Source organism: Geospiza fortis, unplaced genomic scaffold (assembly GCF_000277835.1).
Source record: "Geospiza fortis unplaced genomic scaffold, GeoFor_1.0 scaffold130, whole genome shotgun sequence".
Lineage (NCBI taxonomy): Eukaryota > Metazoa > Chordata > Aves > Passeriformes > Thraupidae > Geospiza > Geospiza fortis.
The window spans coordinates 10,457,443-10,477,593 of record NW_005054300.1 but is presented as its reverse complement, the minus strand read 5'-3'; the positions used below and the strand labels follow the sequence as shown (position 1 = coordinate 10,477,593).

At 41.2% G+C, this 20,151-nt stretch overlaps 2 protein-coding genes across 2 annotated transcripts; both read left to right on the top strand.

Moving 5' to 3' along the window:
- The first annotated feature begins 888 nt into the window (after nucleotides 1-888).
- Nucleotides 889-5,331, top strand: LOC106631936 (beta-microseminoprotein-like). The gene is made up of 4 exons (XM_014309164.1): nucleotides 889-921; nucleotides 3,208-3,298; nucleotides 3,985-4,087; nucleotides 5,202-5,331. Exons 1-4 carry the CDS (start codon nucleotides 889-891, stop codon nucleotides 5,329-5,331), a joined length of 357 nt encoding a protein of 118 aa, XP_014164639.1.
- Nucleotides 5,332-10,244: 4,913 nt separating this feature from the next.
- On the top strand, nucleotides 10,245-17,241 carry LOC102037590 (neuropeptide Y receptor type 4). Its single transcript, XM_005416491.2, has 2 exons — nucleotides 10,245-10,366; nucleotides 15,955-17,241. The coding sequence occupies exon 2, from the start codon at nucleotides 16,071-16,073 to the stop codon at nucleotides 17,202-17,204; it is 1,134 nt and encodes a 377-aa protein (XP_005416548.1). The 5' UTR covers nucleotides 10,245-10,366; nucleotides 15,955-16,070; the 3' UTR covers nucleotides 17,205-17,241.
- The last annotated feature ends 2,910 nt before the right edge of the window (nucleotides 17,242-20,151 follow it).

Below are 20,151 nucleotides of genomic sequence, written 5' to 3'. Positions count from 1 at the left end.
CTTATTAACTTCTCTAAAACAGGTTGACATGAACCATTTTGAAGCCAGGTCAGATTTATTTTTGTGCTTTAACCCAATTTTGAGGCCCACCATAATGTTTAGTAATTAAGCAATACATTGAGGTAGTTTTGAAACACAAGGTAAAGCAATAAACATCCAGCAGATCATGTCTAAAGCCACTAAGTCTTCCAAAGAAATGTTTTCAATGTGGGCAAGTTGCAATAAAACTATAGAGTTGCCCCTATTCAGAGCCTTGGTGACATGGAGCCACCATCTCACCACCCCTCTGATTCATGGGGGAGTCACAGAGCCCAGTCCCTCCAGCTCCAGGCCTCTCCTCAGAACACACAGGATCCTTCTAATTGTCAAAATCTTCCCAGGGCAGAATTGCCTCTTTGGCTGGGCTCTGAGTCCCTGTTTTAGCCAAACCACTCCATGACTTGACCGGTTTACTTTGGCGCCTGCCCTGACAGATGCAGGAGCAAGACAAACAGGGAAAGGAGGTGCTGGATGTTCCTCTCACTGCTTCACAGAACTCAGGCAGGGGAGGCACATTAACTGTTTCTGTTCCCCCACAAGCCAGTATAGGAAGTTGTTTGACCTAAGTTAGTGTGTCTAGAACTGGGCTTTGAACACTTCCAGAACAACAGAGCCCAAGGGAGAAGGTACAAAGGGAAAGCAGCAAACTGACATAGTTACCATGTCTCGAGGTACTCAGCCTTCCCAGCCATCACCTAGGCTGAGACAACTCATCCTTCCCTTAAAAGAGGATCTGTGCTTAACATTGCAGCCAGAAAACAACTTCATTTACAACTGCACAACAGAGAATCCACTCTCCTCCTTGTTTGAATCATTTGACATGGAAAACCTTGTTTGTCTCAAGAGGAAATGTCCAAGCAGGTCAGCAAGAAGATGAACAGAGTCAGGTTCAGCCTCTTCTCTGATCCAGATCCCACAATTCACTCAATGTTTCTGGCTTCCATAAGCATTTGGGGTTTTTTATTCTCAATTCATTCAAGATGAATTTTTTTTTTTTTTTTTTTTTAGGGCACAGTGCACACAGAATACTTGAATACAACACACTTCCGTTTCAGGAGGTAGCTAACAAGCACCTCTGGAAGCAATAGCCTTGGTCACACTTCAGTTTCCTATTTTATGTGTATATTTTATACATATAAATATATTTGCCTATCTGAGAAAGAGCAAAAATTATATGAAAGTTATTAATACAGTTATTTCTCTCCAAGGAGAGAAGGATAACCAACTAATTAAAAAATAATTTAAAGTAATAGAATAATTTGGAACCCATCATGCTCTTCAAGTCAGAATTGCTTATTACATTTTCCTGCAACAATATTCTTATTGGAGATATTATCCAGTGTAACACTTATTTCTCTTCAAGACAAAGCACAAGATTTGTCAAGAATTATAGCACGGACAGAGGAGAAGTGGCTTTGGCCTCTTGCTATACTAGACCCTAATCAATTGGTTTCAATTTAAATAAAAGCAAATTCACAGTAGTATAAGAGCTTTGTTATGTTTTCACCTTGTTGCCTTTGCTAACAAGTTACTTTGAGCAGATAATTCCTGCCAAAGAGAAATTCACTTATTTAAAGACTACCAAAGAAAGAGTATTTCCTCAAAGCACTTCATTAGACACCACAACTGTTTCCTGCTGCAGAACTGCACACAGAGAGCATGATCTACCAAAATCATAAGGTTAACACAAAACTTGACAGCTGTACTGCAGAGCTAAAAGCAAAGTGCAACAGAAGCTCTAAAGTCTCTTGCTAAGTTCATGCAAACAAATAAAGAATGATTCAGATCCTCTGTCACAACAAACAGTGGCCACCTCCTCCACAACTGTTACTTGACTCCAAATCTCCCAGGAGACCACACTTGTTCTGCCATCTCCCCTTCTGTCCCAAAACCACTTTCAGTGCAGCTTTGTTTCCTCTAGCTGTTTGTCAATCAGTGGAAGCTAACGAGTTCAGGCATACCAATCAAGTGCCCAATTAAAGCCAGGTGTGCTAAAAGAGCCACACTAATGGAATTAATGCAACTCATTAGGCTGGGAATGCTCTGGCAACTTTTGAAACTTGTTATGCCTATGCTCCAATTCAGTACAGCATTGAATCCCTGCAGCCCTAATGTAGCCACAGTGCTATGTGCTAATTTTTCTGGCTAGTTCTGAGAGGCAGCCTCACATGCTGTGTGTTTTAACAGTCTAATGTCACAAAGACCTGGACACCTATGGTAAGATATGTATTGAAGGAAATGTCCTCATTTTACTGCTGCAGACACAGCACTGCCTTTGGTGTCTGATTCCCACTGTGTTTGAGGCAAGACATGCATACAGTGAAATAAAACTGGAACTTTTTCTTTCTTTGCCTTCCTCAGTCCTTAGCATTGCTTCTGGACTTAGACAATACACATATAATCTCATTTTTGCTGCCAAAAAGGTGCTAACTGGTCATGCTGATCTGCCTCTAGTCCCCAGCCTGGCTTTGCTTCAGCAGCTGAGAGATACATAACTACAGCTAGTTCCTGCTAAATATGGACATAATGTGTCTCATATAAAATAATTGAAAATATAATCAATCAGGCTGAGAACAGTGGACTTTCCACATCACTGCACTGTATGAATGACCTGTCCTGTACCTCCTCACAGCAGGTCAGTTGAACAATAGAGTCCTTTCCCCACTGGTCCTTGATGGCCTGCCAGTTCTGGAGGCACTGCTTTCTGGTGGTCAGATTTCTCCCCTGACACCAGTGCTGATGCAGAGGAGCCAGTGTATCTGCTGGAGTTTCTTCAGATTTACACCAGCACAATGGAGTTCAAGATGCCAAAGTATGCCAGCTCACAAAATGAGCCTTTGCAAGGCTCTTTGAGGTGGCACCTTCTGATCGATGATCGGAACAGGTTAGAGCGTCCATTGGGAGCACATTTGCATTGCCTCCCTTTGCACTGACCATTGTTTCCTCACTGTGTATAAATAGACACTACTCCTCATTGTTATATGTGAGCAGCCCATGCAAGTATGGTAAGTTATCAGCTTTGTGTGTGTGTGTGTATGTAATGTTTTTACACTGGAAGTATTTCTATATTTGATTTTACTTGGAAGAGTAGGACTATTCCATAACTCTGCGCTAGACCTTTGAAAAAAACCCCTTAATTATAAAAAATATTTCTTGTCTTCTTTCTAGAAATTCTTGCTTGTCTTTTGCTTGATCCTTCTCTTCTCAAGAACTCTGTGTGTTCCTGCTCGCTGTTACCTTAGACCAGCCAGAAAATATGGTAAGAATGGCAAATATATTAGACATCCCTGAAACATTAATTCAGAGATTCAAAGGTTCTTTTTCTTAGAAATGTTGGAATAGCATAACATGCTCTTTGCTGAGGAATGATCCAAACAGCAGCTTACTCAGGAATCAACCCACCCAGAAGTATCTCTGGACTGAGAGATTCAATAATTACACTCTGGGCTAATGCATGACTGAGGTACTTGCCTATGAGGCAAAAGCCCCTACACTTTTAAGTGACTTGATTAATCTGAAGGGGGCACTTGACACTAAAATCAAAGCAAAGACAGCTGTTGTTTAAATTGCATTTAGTAGCGCAAGTTAAAGTATAGTAAGAATTGGGGAGGAGGAAGGAATGAGAAAATAAAATCAAAACCTGTGTGTTGACTATAAGAAAGGGCAGAAATATCCTCCAGTATCCATAAGCTAAGGTGTTTTTCAGATCCATTGCTACAGCAGAATAACATGCATCTGGTATGTGGTAGCAGCATTTGATCACGCTGTGTCATACACTCATGCACACCACAGGAGCAAAGACAGGGTAACTTTTGGGCAAAGCACAGGGTTAGGCTCTTCCCTGGTGTGATTCTACCGAAATCAGTGCTTTGATTTCCACAAACATAAGACCATGGCCTACATCTGTTGATTTACTGACTATTATTTTCTGGTGTGTACATTCAGGGTGCCTTTCAGACAGAAACCTCTATGTTTTTGGTGCGGTGTGGAAGAATGAAGATTGTTTCCAGTGCAGGTGTAAGATGGGTGCAATGACTTGCTGCAGCTTGTAAGTTTACCAAAATTATTTGTTTATTCAGAAACTGATTGAAATATTCAGACTTAAAAAAAACTCATTGAAAGCATGTACTGAAATGTCATACTCATGAGAGCAAAACTCCCTTTCCTGTTTCCCAGTTAGCTCTAATCATGACCAGCAGAATAATCAGTCAATCACACAGGCTTTTTGGGGAAGAAACATAACGAAGCACAGGGTGTTCCCAGCACACAGCTCCTCCTCATCACCTAGTCCTTCTTTTGATTCAGACAGTAACTGGGTGTGTGGTTCCCTTCAGCGTCTGTTTCCTTGCTCCTTCTATTCACCAGCTTTTCTCCAGACACCTAAACACCCACAGCACACGAACATGTGGGTTTCTGTAGTTCTGCGCCAAACCACTGACCTGCCTGCAAACATCTACTCAGATATTCTAACATCCTTGCCATGCCGTCTAGAGCCTACATTTCCTCCTTATCAAAACAGGACATGCACACTGATAATTTTCTTTCTTGTGTGTTCTTGTGTGTCTATGGATGGCAGTGACTCATCAAGGAGAATTGTGTCTTCCTGAATAGTGATGTGAACTGATTATCTCCCCAGAAGACTAGAAAAACCCTTCATTTAAGGGAAGGGAGAAAGAGTCCCCTAAATGATCTGTGAGGAATACTACAATCCAAGAAACTTTTGGAGGGAAATATTCCCAGCTTTTTTCAGCCATGAGAGGGAGGGAGCTGGCCTGTGCTGAGAAGAGGCTCAGCTGGGAGTCATTCATGCTGAGATGATTCAGCATTCTGTAAATTGTTTTTATTATCAAGAAAGTTTTCGTTTGAATGGGGAAGACAGAATTAATCCGTATTTTGCCTTTGAGTGGGAATTTATACTAATCCCTAACAGGATGACCAATGAGAACTGCATTTAAACAAGAACAAACATTGGGAAATCACTTCATCTGTTAAAAGCCACAATCGGGGCTCTGTATTCCTTCTGTCATAACTCATAGTACTTGTTATGTATATCCACAGGCCAAGTCAATCCATGGCTGCTCCAGGATGGCTGTAGCTCAGTGAGTATCCTCCACAAACTGTGCCTCAGCTGCTGATTTTCTCTTTGCCTTTCTCAATGACAGGGTTGTACTCCCCAAGAAGTATGATAGGGTGAACTGTGTTGGCCTATTCCACAAGAAGAGCTGTTCCATCCGAGTGGTGAAGAAGACTAATCCTGAGATAAGTTGCAAAGTCTACAATGGAGTTGGATAAGAGCAGAGGATGAATTTCTCCTCTTTCACACCTACCCCAGAAGCTGAATCTCTCCTTTAGAGGAAAGCAGCAAGCAGCATGGCTTCAAGAGAAATGAGTTTGCCTCGTGCCTTTCACAGCTCTAATTGTGCCTTATCTATCTCATTTCTGATGCTAGGTGGTTTGTCTTACACGCATTTGTAACCAAACTTTATCACAGGCTTTTTTCCTGTTGGGATCCAGAGTTAAATACATTTTCAAATACATCAAATCACTGTAGTCACTGATTGGTCTCCTTGATAACAGAAGAATTTGTGCTGTCTATAAATGTTTGTAAATCTAATTATTGATTTGGAAATCATCTAGCTTTTAAAGTAACAGTATTATATAAGTTGTTGCCAGACACACAGACTCATTATGCAATTACACTTATTGACATTCCCCCCATGACATGTGTGCTAGAAAAATGGAATGAAACACACCAGAAAAACAGCCCCTTGAAAGCCTCCCCTCACCTTGGTGCCTTGTGTAGGTCAATAAATGCAGATGCACAAGGAACATATTCTCCAGGAGATGACTGGTACCTTACAAAAATGACAATCCCATGCCTGAGAGTCCAACATACTGCAAAGAAGTGCCATATAAATAGCTCTGTAGCCTTCCATACCAGGGTAGAATTTCCTGCAATAATCTTGTTTGGATCAAAGTCCACTGACAAACAACCCCATGAAAGCTGTTTTTATAGGAAATCTAGACTATAAATCATGTTTAGCCTGTAGACTTTAGGTATTACACTGTGCCTGGTGCAAAGTCCATAAAAGTAGTTAATATGAGAAATATCCTATAAAATCTATTTATACAATATTAAGAGCAATTATAAAAAGAGTGCTGTACAGCTTAAAAGGCCCAGACAAATAATTTGAGTGTGTTCAGTTTATTTAACACTGACATCATAGTGCTTTTCCTCATCTGCCCTTCCTCTACCTTCCTGAAGTGTATTACAATTAAATATTTCATCTGATGCAAACAACAGCTTCTTTCAATATCTGCTGTGGAAAACCACAATCACATGGTCTATTTAAAGTGTGGTGCTGAGAACACACAAGTAGAAAACCGGCACATAATAAAGAAAACAGCTTACTAATTATCAGAAAAACCCCATCTATGGCAGTCAATAAGGCGATTCCAGAAAGCAGATAAAATGAGAAATACATTTTATCTTTTAGAATTTTGGGGGGCTCAGGAACAAGAGCAAGTTAGAACAAGAAGCAGCTCCCTTGGATGATATCCCCCTGTGCCTTCTTGGGACCAATGCCATGGACATCCCTGCATCTGGCTATGATCAGCCTGGGAGGAACAGACATCAGAGGGGCCCTCACTTCTCTGCTTGAGGAGGATGAATCAGAGGATTTAATCCAGTTATATATAAATATATATATATATTTGTGTATCTATATCTATGGAGGTAGATGTAGATACAGATATATAAAAGGGGTTATGCTATCCTCTTCCTAAATGCTAGATTAATTTATAACGGCCTGCCTAGGGACCCCTGAGTAAGAGGCCTACTTTTCTGAACATCATTTAAGCAGTTCAGAAAAATTCCTGTACAGATACATCAGTTTCATAGCTCCCCCAAGGAATGAAGGTTATGAACAAATTGAGGGTGGCTGATAACGGTGGAAATAGCAATTCTGCTTCAGAAAGAGGTAGAGATTCTCACAAAATGAAGCCAAACCAAACTTCTGTGAAATATCTACAAGGATGCCATGTAGCCCTGATAAACTTAGCATACACCTGGACTATGCATTGTTCCATGGTACATCTTCTCCACATGCTTTTGTCATTAAGTGCCTAGTACTATTCTTTATGGATATTGTTTGCTCACTGTTCAGCAGTGCCAGAGAGAGCAGGACTCCAGATGCTGGAACACAATTAGATTTGCTAAATGTACTGTAGCAGAATTGGCCTCTGAAATTTCATGCTCAGAGAAAAGAAGGAGACAGAGTATCAGGGCTCCATCAAGGAAGGCTGATATGGCTGGAGATCTGACACAGAAATACTGGAGGAGACCCTCAAAGCACCCAGAGTGCAGCTGTAATCCCACTGCTGTGACAATCCTGCCACTGCAGGGAAATGCTCAATTGCAGCCAGTGTTGGTTGGTAGAGGCCTTGCTGTCACCATAACCCCTTGCAGGAAGGAGTTATTTGGCCAGAGCAGAGAGGAGCATTTCTTCATGCACCTGTACCCCCTTGAAAGGCTTTGTCTCCATGGAGTCCAGCTGTTTTTGTAACCAGCTGCAGAGCAAGCAGCACAGTTCTGCTGTAACTTCAGATAACAGGAGCATGTGCTGTGGGTGGAGAATGGGAGCAAGGCTTCTTTTTGCTCTCTGGGAGCTAGGACAGCCCCATGCCATGCCTGCTACAGTTTCTTTACCCCATCCCCTATCAACAACAGATGGGACTGGTCCATTGGCAGCACTTAACTAGCAATAGTTGGGACTACAGTACTTCCACACTGCTTCCCAATGTAGAATTTCCATTATTATGCACACCCATACAAATATTCTTGTTAATGTCTCAAGTCTTAATAGGCTGGGATCCTCACAGAGACTCTCTACAGACTGTTGTTCAGTAGTTCCCACTGGGAAGTGAACCATGGCCAGATACAAACCAGTCAGCTCAAGCACCAGAACCCCTCTTAGTGAGGTGCTGAACCCAGACCACCTGAGGGAATTTGCATTGGCATCTTTGTCTTTCTGCTGCTGTTCTCACTCCAGGGTAACTGCAGCACTGTCCCCTCTGTGCTGCAGTCTGGACAGCTGCTGCTTGGCACCTCCAGCCCCACGGCATCTCTTGGCTTACATGCAACAGCAGCCATTGAGTGTAAGTCCCAGATCCACAAATGTCTGCAGGGTTGGAATGACCCAAGTGCTGCTCCCACATCAGCTTATTAGTAGTGAGCATTTTCATCCTGCAGTTTGGATACCATGTGCAAAGAACATGTGTGTAATAGGGCTCTAATGCAGCCCCATTCACCTCACCAAAATGGCCAAGACCTGGCTGGAGAAGTTCATCCTAAAAATCTGTCAAGTCCCAGATGACATAGCAAGATACTGGGAGCTGTCATTTCCTGATCCCTGGGCAGCAGAGCCCTGAGCAGTGTTCCAGGAGCTGTGATACAGCTGTTCTCTACTGACTTTAAGAGAGCAGATGTTTATTTGCTAGCTTGCAAGCTCTGCCCAAACGTCTGAATTGAGAGAATAAAAGTGGCCTAATACATCTTTAAATGTTTGGAAGGTGTGGAGGCAAGGCTGGCTAAGGAATGCTGCAGCTGAGGGGAGCAGAAGAACAGCTTCACAAATCCAAATATCCCTCAGGAAAAGGCCTGTCTGTTTCCTAATGGTTTTCCTCCCCTTTCTTTAATGCTTTGAACAGCAGTACAAATAAACATACGATAAATAAATTAAGGAAAAACAGAAGGGTACAAGCCAGCCAAATAAATAATTTCAGTTTCTCTGTCTCCAGTAAGATAGGAAGAATCTTCTACTTCCTGCAAAGCTGGCCAGAAGCTCAAGATTTGTGTGGGCTGATGCTTTCTCATGCAGAGCACAGCCTGCATGTCCTTTTCCATTGCCAGATTGGAAAGCTCATCTCCTTCAGGGGTGCCTGGGTGCAAGGGAAATGTTGGGATATGGGGTGCTGGTTCAAACTAGGTGGTAAATAAAGCCTCTGAATAGGAGACTGGAAAAAAATATAAGTAACACAAAATAACAAGCAGCTCAAGCAACCCCTGATTTAAAAATCATTAACTGTGGACAACTGTCCAGCTTACACCATTCATTATATACATTTCAGTTCTATGTTTCTCTGCACCATAAGACATGAGAAATGCCAAAATACCCTATATCCCTACTTCTGCTTTGCTTATTTCTCTAATGATGAAAGCTGTCTGCTAAGGTCTTGTAGATCACATCTGTAATAACTGTTACCAGAAAAAAAATGAAAGAAAATGTACAGCATAAATGAAAAACTGTTTTCACTTATAGTTTAGTTCACATGAGCTTGCACTTATTTTGATATTGAAACATTTTATTTTTTTTAACATACTACATGCCTGCAAAGAAAAATACCTTTTTGCTTCCACTGCTTATCACAACTTCAGAAAGGCTCCAGAATAGCATTAGCCACTGGACTAATTATGTAGCTGACCATAGCTTAAAACCATTTTAATATAAAGACCAAAATTAGGTTATTCTGGTATAGCTGTTGGAAATATTCTGTTTGTGCATTTTCCCAGTGTGAGAGAAAAATCTGCAACTCTGATTTCTACCTTGGTTTTTGATGAGAAAGACCTGGGAAAAAATCACAGAAATCTGGCACTTCTGCAAACCCCTTTGCCCCCTTTATTTCCACCATTCTCAGTGCTCTTTCATTTCTGAGTTCTTTTCCTGAGTAACAGTGTGTCTCTTCCCCAATCACAATCTCAGGATTTTAGTGTGCACCCTTCTAAAAGAAAATTTCAACATCTGTCTGTGATGGAATGGAAAATCTGAGAAAACTGGCACTGGCCTCCTAAGCTGAGGCAAAGCTCTCTTTGGAGCTCTACAGAAATCTTGCCTCAGCAAGGAGAACAGGATTAGGCTCTATGTCTGTATTTTGTCTCCTTGTTTTCACTTGAGATCACACTTGTGCACCATGGGGGCATGCTGTGCTGCAGATACTTCACAGCTCTTTTCTGAAGTTGTTATTCCTCCCAAGTATCCCTAGAATTTGTATATTTATACAACAGCAGAGGGAGCCAGAACTTCAAAGTCAGACCATAATCGTAGGGCAGAATTCATTGGCTAAGTTGAAGGGAGGGAAGGACAGAGGGCGGGATAGAGAGGGGGAGAGGGAGAGAGATGCCATCCAAATTACCTACAGAAGCAACCAGCAGAGCTTCTCTCCTGGATTGCAAGGGCACAAAAGGTCTTACTTCACTCCTACAACATTTTTGCTTGCTTCCAGAACAGAAATGTGCACCAACAGCAGAGATTCTCTCCATCAGTAACTGGTAAGAATTTTCTAAATTATCTATTTCAGATTGTCAAGAGCTCACATCTCTTTATTAAAGTTATCACCTGTTATTGTTAAAAAAAGTGGATGACTATGTTTGATTAATGAAGACTTTGACTATTCATGAAAGGCCCAACTCTTATCTACTGAGCAAAGCTTTGCAACCTTGGGGTGCAAGAGGGAGATGGCAGCATCTTGGGGGCCTTTGCAGTTCAGTGTGCTCCCTGCCACCCTGTGGTGTGACAAAGAACCTTCCTGGTGCCTCTGGTCACTGGACAACCCTTCTTATCTCCTAGTCCCTGAGAGTTCTTGGTCCTCACACAACCAATGCAGCTTCAGACAGGACACAACACATCACTCTCCAGATATCCTGACTGTCTGTCTGCTAAGGTGCCCATTGCAATGTTTTATAGATTCACCACTTCCTTTGGTAAAGATCATCTTTGTAAAATGTTGTTTTGTTTTTTTTCTCTCTTGGGTAGCAAACATGTCACAAAGGCCATTACTCTTAAGAAATCAAGGGCTAACTACCATTCTCCAGTCTGCTGATTTGCTATTCACATTTTACCTTTGTGAGCTGGCTCAATGTCTTTGGTAAGGTTGTTATGAATTTAACCAGAAAATAAAAAATTGGAGTAAATGCTTTTGTAAAACTTCCTTGTTTTCTACAGGATCAGAGAAGATTAACTCATAACAGAATTTCATAAGCTCAAAAACATGCAGATGTGAGAGGGGGGAAAAAAGAATTCACTTTCCTTGGTATTTATGCCACCCCTTATGTTCTAGACTTGTAACATGTTAATATACACACGGTTTTCTATACCCTAATTATGCAGGTTCTAGAAATTTTTATCCTATATAGCTTTTTCAATGACCTAAGACAGTTTCTCCCAATATTTTTGCAATACAACGCTAAAAAGAGGTAAAGAGTCCATCATTAACTTTCACTGTAGAGGATCCCTTATGGATTTAACACTGTTGTGGGATGTCTGTGCAAACTCAGTGATGTTTCCTCTTCTAGTTAAGTGTTGCTTTCCTGGGGAGCTGTAATAATAGCCAAGTGATTTTTAACTTTTCTTTAGTATGTAAGGCTAAACAGGCCAAATCTGCTTTACTGAGATAATGTCATTGGCAGCCAAAAGGGGATACCAGTCAGTCAGTCTCCCCTACCTTAATTAATATCTGTAATTTAAATTCTGGCATTGTATTGAACCTTTTCATTGCTCCTTTTTTTATTTTTTCCCAGCAGACAACAGACAGCTTTACTCCCAGTAATTGCTGTAACTCTTTAAATAAGTGATACAATCACCACATGTCTTTAGGAATTGCTTCTCCCAGAATGTCTTATGGACTGAAAGCCAGTTGTCTGAGCAACTAGTTAGGCTCTGAGGCAGATAAGCAAGTGCTTCTAAGTATCAGATAATGAAGCCAGACACTGCAAACATGTTTTTTTCTTTGACTAATGTCTGATGTGGAAATTGGCTTCCACTGTCCATCCCAACTATGGAAACTGCTATTTGATTGCAGGCAGTGGATGATCATGATCAGCTCTGCAAAAATGACCCACCCTTTCCCACTGGGTACATAGAGCCCAGCATCTGTAGCAGCCCCCTGCTTTGTCCTGTCTCCAGGAAAATGTTTTTATAGGGGTTTTCATAGGATGTCTTTGAGTCCAGAGGTCTCTCAAAGGAGCAGTCATGTATTAACTACTTGAAGCCATAATGGTCTAGCAGTCTCCTTGAAATCCACTGAGGGCTTTATTTTCTTCCCTGACTCATTTCTGCAGAATTCCCTTTCCTTTGAGGAATTTTTCAGGGAAATACAGGATAATGCCCTGGGGCAATACTTTTGAGCTGACAAGTGATAATTTGTTTTCTTTTTTTTAAGACAAGCTGAGTGACATTTGTTACTTTAGAAGGCTGTGCTGCTCACCAAGACAAACCCTTCAAACTTTGCCTGCTCTTCTTCCTTGCTTCCAACACAAATAGAAGAGTGATAAATGTCTACAAAAGATGTATGTGGGGAACTGAACTTACACTAAGATTAATTCTGAAAGCTCATTATCTTCTTCCTTCTGTATCCTGTTAATTTGCTGCAGGCTTTTGTGACACTTGCTTTTGAGAGAAGCTGTCTCATACTGCATTAACTAGAGAAGAAACTCTCATGAACATCTTAGTTTTTGTTACTGAACTCTTTCCCAACATTCATTAAGAGTCTGAACAGGATTCCTCTTCCTTCATTAAAGACAAATGAGTGAAAAACAAGCAAAAATCTCTCTCCCTCAACAAACAGATTTAAGAGATATACTTCTTACTCCTACAAGCCAAGTAAATATTGCTTCATTTTCTGGGGAAAAAAGCTGTTTTTTCTTAGACCATAATCTCATGGTTTCTGGGGTAATCAGCGATCCTTCAACACGATGAGGGGGCTAACTAACACCCCTGTTCCCACTACACTGGTGATTCACTGTATTAGCTCACCTTTGATTCAAACGTCTAAACAGAATATACACACTTTGCTTTTTACTGGCTCTTGGTTTAGAATGAACTGAATGGCAACCAAACACCTTGAAAGCCGAACACATAATTTGGGAGTGACTACCCTTGAGGATCTGCCACCCAAGGATACCATACTAGGATCCGTAAGTGTAAGGTCCCTGCAATAGTTATTTTTCTGTTTTCCTGGAACTGCTTTTTACATTATGGTTGCTGGAACAAGAGCTAAAGAGCACTACATACATAGGTGATCTATGCATTGACTTTTCCCAAGACATCAGGTTGGCAGGTTGTTTAAACCTGGTGCATCACAGGCTCCCTTGAGACACTGGACAACTCATGTCCCATCTCCCTCTCACAGTCCCCTTATCTGTGATAAGAGGGTGATAATTCCTTATTTACTTCTGGGCAGTACCATGAGACTGAATGCCCAGGAAGTGCTTGCCATTCATCTGGTGTGGGATACCACAGAATGCAAGGGGATAAAAGAGAGGGAGCTCCTAACCCAACAACACACATTGCAGAGATGTTTTTCATCCTTCAGAGATGCTCTTCATCTCCACCACAGTTCCCATCAGTGACCAACACACAGCCACACTCAGTCTTTGCTATTTCTCTTGGAAATGTGCTCCCTAAACTTATGAGATCTGACGTCTGCTTTTCAGGTGGCTCCACCGCTTTCTCTTTTTTTCCCTTCAGCATTATTAGTTCTCTCTGTTGCTTCAGCATGTCCAAAAGTGTCTGGGACCCTTGAGAGGGCTTACTCTGTGGACACAGATGTTTGTAATAACTGCACATATTTCCATATTTTTCAAGCAACAAAAGAGAACCATGTGTTTGTTGTTGAGGATACTGTAGCTAGGGACATGAGGCTGGGACCGTAGTAAAAAGCTCACATGTTTTGTTTACAGCATAATCTGTTTGTCCTGTCCAAATGCCAGGACTTATCTCTTCTGACTGGTACAAAATAATATTGCAGGCTGCCCATCCCTTAGCTCTGTTTTGCTTGCAGCATCTCCACTGGCCAGCAATCGTTAAAAACAATGGGGCTGATTGAAGGGTTTTCATTCTATATCTATTTTCACACTGAAACAGACCACCATACCCTCCCCGTATGTGAACATGGAATCCATACATCACCATTGCTGCTTCTTTTTCTCCCAGAAAGTGCATCAATCTGTTCACATGGATTGGGCAACAACACAAATATGAGTGGACAGAAGGAGTTATGCCTATATCCTCAATTTGGAAAATTTCCTTTGCCCCTCTTTAATTAAGATTTAAACTACTGAGGAAATGAAAGACAATGAGAAAGAAAGGACTGCTATATTTTGCTTGTGTGACTGTCTTGACTGCCTCATATGGATACAGATAGATGACAGAAAGATAAAGAGAGATAGAGTTAGATAAATCAACAGGTCTAGCAAAGTACAAAAGAATCTACTGTACTTGTTCATTTTTGCTGAGCAAACAGAACAAAGATCCCAAAGCATCCTTTCATTTACTGCACCCTATTGCTTTCTGTAGTTCCTGAGAGGCAACATCTCTAGAAAACAATAAAATTCATAATGGGAAAGACAATGCAAAGAAAAAGATATAGGAGAGTGGGGGCTTTTTATACAGTACTGGTTATCTTTAGGCATGCAGTTGTTCAGCAATAAAGGCTACTCAATTGAAGTGATAATCTCACCATATCATGTTACTTATGTATTCATACCATAATTAGTTGTTTTTTTTTGAATGTCAGACATTTTTCACCGTCCCACAAGCTTGTTTGAGTGATATTTAATCCTTGAGGAAAGTGTCATGCAGTGGTTAAATAGTGTCATTCCCTGAGTATTTATTTACTTTTCATACTACAAGCCCTTGAACAGCACGGAACTGCCTCTGGCCTGATGAGAACTCCCAGCAGAGTCAGATTTTTTTTCTTTGATTCCTGGACACAGAGGATTTGGACACGAGGGTCAGGATTATAAAGCAGCCTTTGCTATGGCTCACAGGAGTCATCTGGGAGAGTCGAGGCAGTCCTGTGACTGAGATTTCCAAAAAGTGTGCAGCACCAATTAACTCCATGGGTTCGGCTGCCTGAATCCCACTGAAAGTCCCAGCTCATGGCTTGCAGCAGTGAGTTTGAAGCAGACCTATCTGTCTGTGCAGGAACACTCTCTAGCAGATAGAACATGCTTTTACAACAAATTTGTAAAAAAAAAAAAAAAAAAGCAAAATTATCCTGAGGGAGAATCAATAAAAATCTTCCCAGAAGGAATTAAAAGCCACTATCAAAATCACTCACTCTTAAAGCCAAAATCAGGGAGCTGGACTGTATATCTGATAAACCCTGTCATGGTCACATTAGGGGAGATATCAATGTTTCATGGGCACTGGAGTTCATCCGGAATGAGGAAGCAAGAAATTTGGACTGCAGTTCCCATGACCTGTCACAGCTGTGTAGAAGCTGGAGAACATTGAAATTATTTTTAATTATTTTAGACTTTTTAAAAATTTTCCCATGATATCCCTCCAGAGAATGAGCCTGAGTTTTTGCATGGTCATTTTCTTGCACAAATGCGAGTTCTGGCTGCAATTACAAATGCATTTCACAGAAGATGTTTTAATGTTGGCTTTGTGCACCTAATATGCCTTGCTTTGCACATTGATATTTAGCACAGCTGAAGGTAAATGCAGCCTCACAATGTCCTCTGCCCAGTTTTGGATCAGAACCTTACAAAACCAGAATTGCACACAATTTTACCCTGGGTGGGTTTTGGTCCGGTTTTGTTGTATCACCACTCTACTGCATTAGTGATGTTCAAGATACTGCACTGAGTGAAATAATAAAGTTAAGATGTTCTTAAATCCATGGGACAACCTGACAATGAATAAACATGGTCATAATTCAATAGAGTTGTACAGACGTTCATACCGCAGTGTAGCAAAGGGCTCCATTTTACGATCTAATAAACTGTGTAAGAGGGAACTGCAGAATATACACAAAATCCCTGGCATTTGCTTCCCTGTCTCCCTCCTTACCCTTTTGACTAATTTCTTGCAGCATAACTAAACATATTTTTTCTTTTCCTTTCCTTTGCAGATATACCCGGACCTTCCACAGCCAGACAGAACAGATATAACGCTTTTAGGCTGGCTCCAGAAGACTCAGACTGTGTTTGACTACCACCCTTTTGCATAAATATTTTGGGATTCAAGATGAATAAGACAAGGGCTGTTAATGATGTTTTTCATTTCCTGATCAGCAAGAACTGGAGCTCAAGCCGAAGCTTTCCTATGAACATTTCTAATCAGTGCATGAACATCACTGACCTTACTGTCTTTCTGGCCACCTCCTACAGCTTGGAGACTGTTCTGGGCATTGTGGGAAACATCTGTCTGATTGCTGTCATTGCCAGGCAGAAGGAAAACGCAAATGTCACCAATATCCTAATTTCCAGCTTAATAATTTCAGACTTGTTTATGTGTCTTGTCTGCCTGCCTTTCACTGTTGTTTACACTATGATGGACTACTGGATATTTGGAGAAGTCATGTGCAAAATGACCTCTTTCACTCAGTGCACAACTGTGACAGTGTCAATCCTTTCCCTTGTCCTTATTGCTCTGGAAAGACACCAGCTCATCATAAACCCAACTGGCTGGAGGCCAAATACCTCCCAAGCCTACCTAGGCATTGGAGTGATTTGGACTTTAGCATGTCTCATGTCCCTACCCTTTTTGACCACATCCATCTTGTCTAACGAGTTGTATGAGCAGCTCTCACACTTCATGAATTTTTCCACTGATAAGGCAATATGTATCAACTCGTGGCCTTCTGAGCAGCACAAACTTATCTACACTACCACTTTACTGCTCTTGCAATATTGCATCCCTCTGTTCTTCATCATCCTTTGCTACCTGCGAATCTACTTACGCCTGCAGAAGAGGAAGGACATGTTTGAGAAGAGCGAGTACAGCAACCGAGTGGTCCAGCTGAGAAGGATAAACATCTTGCTAGCATCCATGGTTGCTGCTTTTGCCGTTTGCTGGCTACCACTGCATGTTTTCAACACCATCGTGGACTGGAATTACAAAATCATCTCGCCTTGCCACCACAACCTGATCTTCTCATTGTGCCACCTGGTAGCTATGGCTTCTACCTGTGTCAACCCCGTCATTTATGGCTTCCTAAACAGCAACTTCAAAAAAGAAGTGAAGTCACTGATTCTAAGCTGCCAGCATAATTCAGTAACTGCCTCAATGGAAGAATATGATCATTTGCCTTTATCCACCATGCAGACTGAAATTTCCAAGGGGTCACTAATGTTGAACTGCAGGCACAATTCTATCTAAGCAGCAGAAAACCTTTCAGAAGGGTGCACTGACACCACACACCAACCTGTGGGTATATAAAGCAAGAGGTGATGCCACAGCTGGGATGTGAACAGGAAGCCATCACTACGTGATTTTTGAAAGAACAAGCAAAGTAATGTTGTAAATGTTCACAGTTGCTGCTGTGGTGCACAGGCTTTTCGTGTCACTGAGGTGATACAGACACTGAGGAGACTGGGCTGCTGTAAAGCAGCTGCTCTAAGATCAGTGACTAAGCTGTGGCTGCACAGAGGCTGACATGGGTTCATCAGCAAAACTCATATCTCTACCATGGCTGCAGTAGAAAACCAGATTTCCAGTTTCATCACTGCAGGCTGCCAAAAGTTGTGTTGAAAAAGACTCTCTCAGTTTTCCAGTATTAGTAAGATTTTTATGCACAGCTGACACACCAGTGGAACACAGATATGTAAATATCAATTTTTTTTACCACCTCTCACAGCCCATTAAGTAACAGTAATCTTTCAGATCTTCACATAAAGCACTGCCTGTTTCTATGAAACTTCACTCTCTGCCATAGGCTTGAGAATAGTCATTGCCTCTGCAAGTAGGGACAAGGAACAATGACCCCAGTATGTAAAGATAATCACTTATGAAGGATGGCAGCAAATTAAAATGCTATTCAATGGATTAAACTCAAAATGCATTGAGATGATACTGAGAACTGTTTTTCAGCACATGAAAAACATTTGTAGATCTACATGGAAATGAATCAAGTTCCTGCTGCTGTCAGTCACCAAGCTCTGCAATGCTACAGCTTCATGCCATGATGGTACAAGATGGCCAGATAACAGGAGTTGTTCCAGGATTTGTTCCAGGACTAGGACTGCTTCAGCATCTTCTTGGTACTTTAATTGCAAAGTATCTAATTCAGAAGGTCAGAATGAGCATGAAAACCTGTTTGTGGAAACCATGTGTTTCCAGAGTGGCTACACTTCCAGAGAAATATGCACGGAGAATTTGAGTTTTCTTAAAAAAATAAAACTTGATGTCAGGTATCAGTCCTGCTCACTGGCATCAGCAGCACAGGTGAAGCTGAAATTCCAACAAATCAAGAGAAGGTCAATGAAAATACACAGGTGGAATCCAGGTCAGGCTGAAGCCAAGCCACATAGGTAGTACTGCCAATTGCTCTAGTAAAATGAAGGTCATTTTTTTCACAACTATGTTATTTGTAGCCTTTGTTCATGAAACCTACAAACTATAAATTCTTTTTAACCTCTGGAGCCAGAGAAATTGCTCAGTGACTACTGAGACAACAAGGCACGCCCAAGAAGGCCATACTGAGGTACGGATTTAAAAAAAATCAAAACAGGTAGCAAGTGCAAAAAGGAGACCAACCAGTTCAATGCTAATGAAATATTGAAGCATATTCTGACCTGATTTGCTAAACTAACCTTAGCAGAAGACTGGACTGGGTGGTCAGCTGAGGTAATTTCCAAAATGAAATGTGCTTTGATAAGCAGTGATTACTTGTTGCAGTCAATAGGTTTGCATGGAGTTGAAGATATCCAGTGTATAGTTATGCAAGCAGCGAGAAATTCCTTAGCTGGCAGATCTCTGATCAGACAAATTGGTATAAAGACAGGTGAGGAAAAGTCTTCTTCCCATGCTGTGAACTGACAGGAATATGGATGCTGAGCAGAGTATCTGAGGACAAGAGCTAACCCCTGTGTTATAAGGCAGCAAGAGCTGTCATACCCCCAGCTGGCAGAAATAAAAGTTAACCCTTGCCATGAGCTGGGTGCACAGATTTCAGTGGTAAAATTGAGGTTTGGCCTTGAATTCTTGTGTGCAGAATTTTACAGCAGAAGCTTTTTTGATGCAGCTACTCCTGTAATTCTGGCAAGAACCTGTATATCTTAGTAAGAGACTTGGTGTGTGATTACCTTTTGTATCTTCCTCAACAATGTGGCAAGACATTTTTGCTTTTTTCAAATAGATTCCAGCTTTCTTTTATTTTCTTTATTACTTGCTATGCTAAGAAGTTGTTTCTCTTGTAGTTTGCATGCAATGTGATTTCTAGACTGAACATTGAGTCTACTAAAAACACAGAACAAGAGGACTCTTATATTAGCTGCATCTTGAAATTTGCTGCTGTAGCCAAAACCACCATGGGATGCTGAGTAGCACAAAATACAGCAGCTCCTCCTAATCAGTGTGTTATATCAAAACTGTGCTGTATTACTTCAGGGCTTGAATACTGTTTCAACTTTTTCATTGTTTCGCATTTAGAATCAATTTAAGTAATTGAGTAATTCTGCCTGTTTTTTGCACTTGTTAGAATTCCAACATTTAGCTAGCTAAGGTGTCTGTAAAGCTATTGTAAGGATACTCTGCTAAACACAAACACAGAAAATTACCTGATACACAGTCTTAAGTATGTAACTTTTCAAGCAACCAGTGTCTTAAATGGAAACACAAATACCTTTAGCACTTGCACTTCCATGAGCCTGTCTTTGTCACTAGCTATAAGTGAAAACTTTTGGTAAAGTGCTTACAGTATAGCAGAGGCCTGCCACTAGAGCTATGCACTGGCATTGTGCATCAGATCAGAGTTCTTCCTGCAAAGGGTAGAAATATGAGCGAGATCTGACACTGTTTAACTGTAATTCACTTGGCCATTTGTTTCCATGAACGCAAGTAGATACATAAAGCAAGCAGATCCAACTTTACAATAACACAGACAAACACAAACGGATGTTATCTTCCTCTTGTGATTAAGCAAAGTGTCAAGTTGGGAGTCAACTACTGTTTATTGCTAACTGACTTTGGACTGGATAAACTACAGGATTTAAACACTAAAAGGCACCAAACTGCACCCATATATCTAACTGCAAAAATGCAGATCCTCAGAACTCCCAACCAGCTGCAGTCTATCCATCTACTTACTATCCTGAGACACATGTTT

Coding starts and splice junctions, on each gene's coding strand:
- LOC106631936 (XM_014309164.1), top strand. CDS start 889: ATGTCCAAGCAGGTCAGCAAGAAGATGAACAGA. Junction 922..3,207: donor TCAGCAAGAAGATGAACAGA/GTCAGGTTCAGC, acceptor TCTTCTTTCTAG/AAATTCTTGCTTGTCTTTTG. Junction 4,088..5,201: donor GCAATGACTTGCTGCAGCTT/GTAAGTTTACCA, acceptor TCTCAATGACAG/GGTTGTACTCCCCAAGAAGT.
- LOC102037590 (XM_005416491.2), top strand. CDS start 16,071: ATGAATAAGACAAGGGCTGTTAATGATGTTTTTCATTTCCTGATCAGC.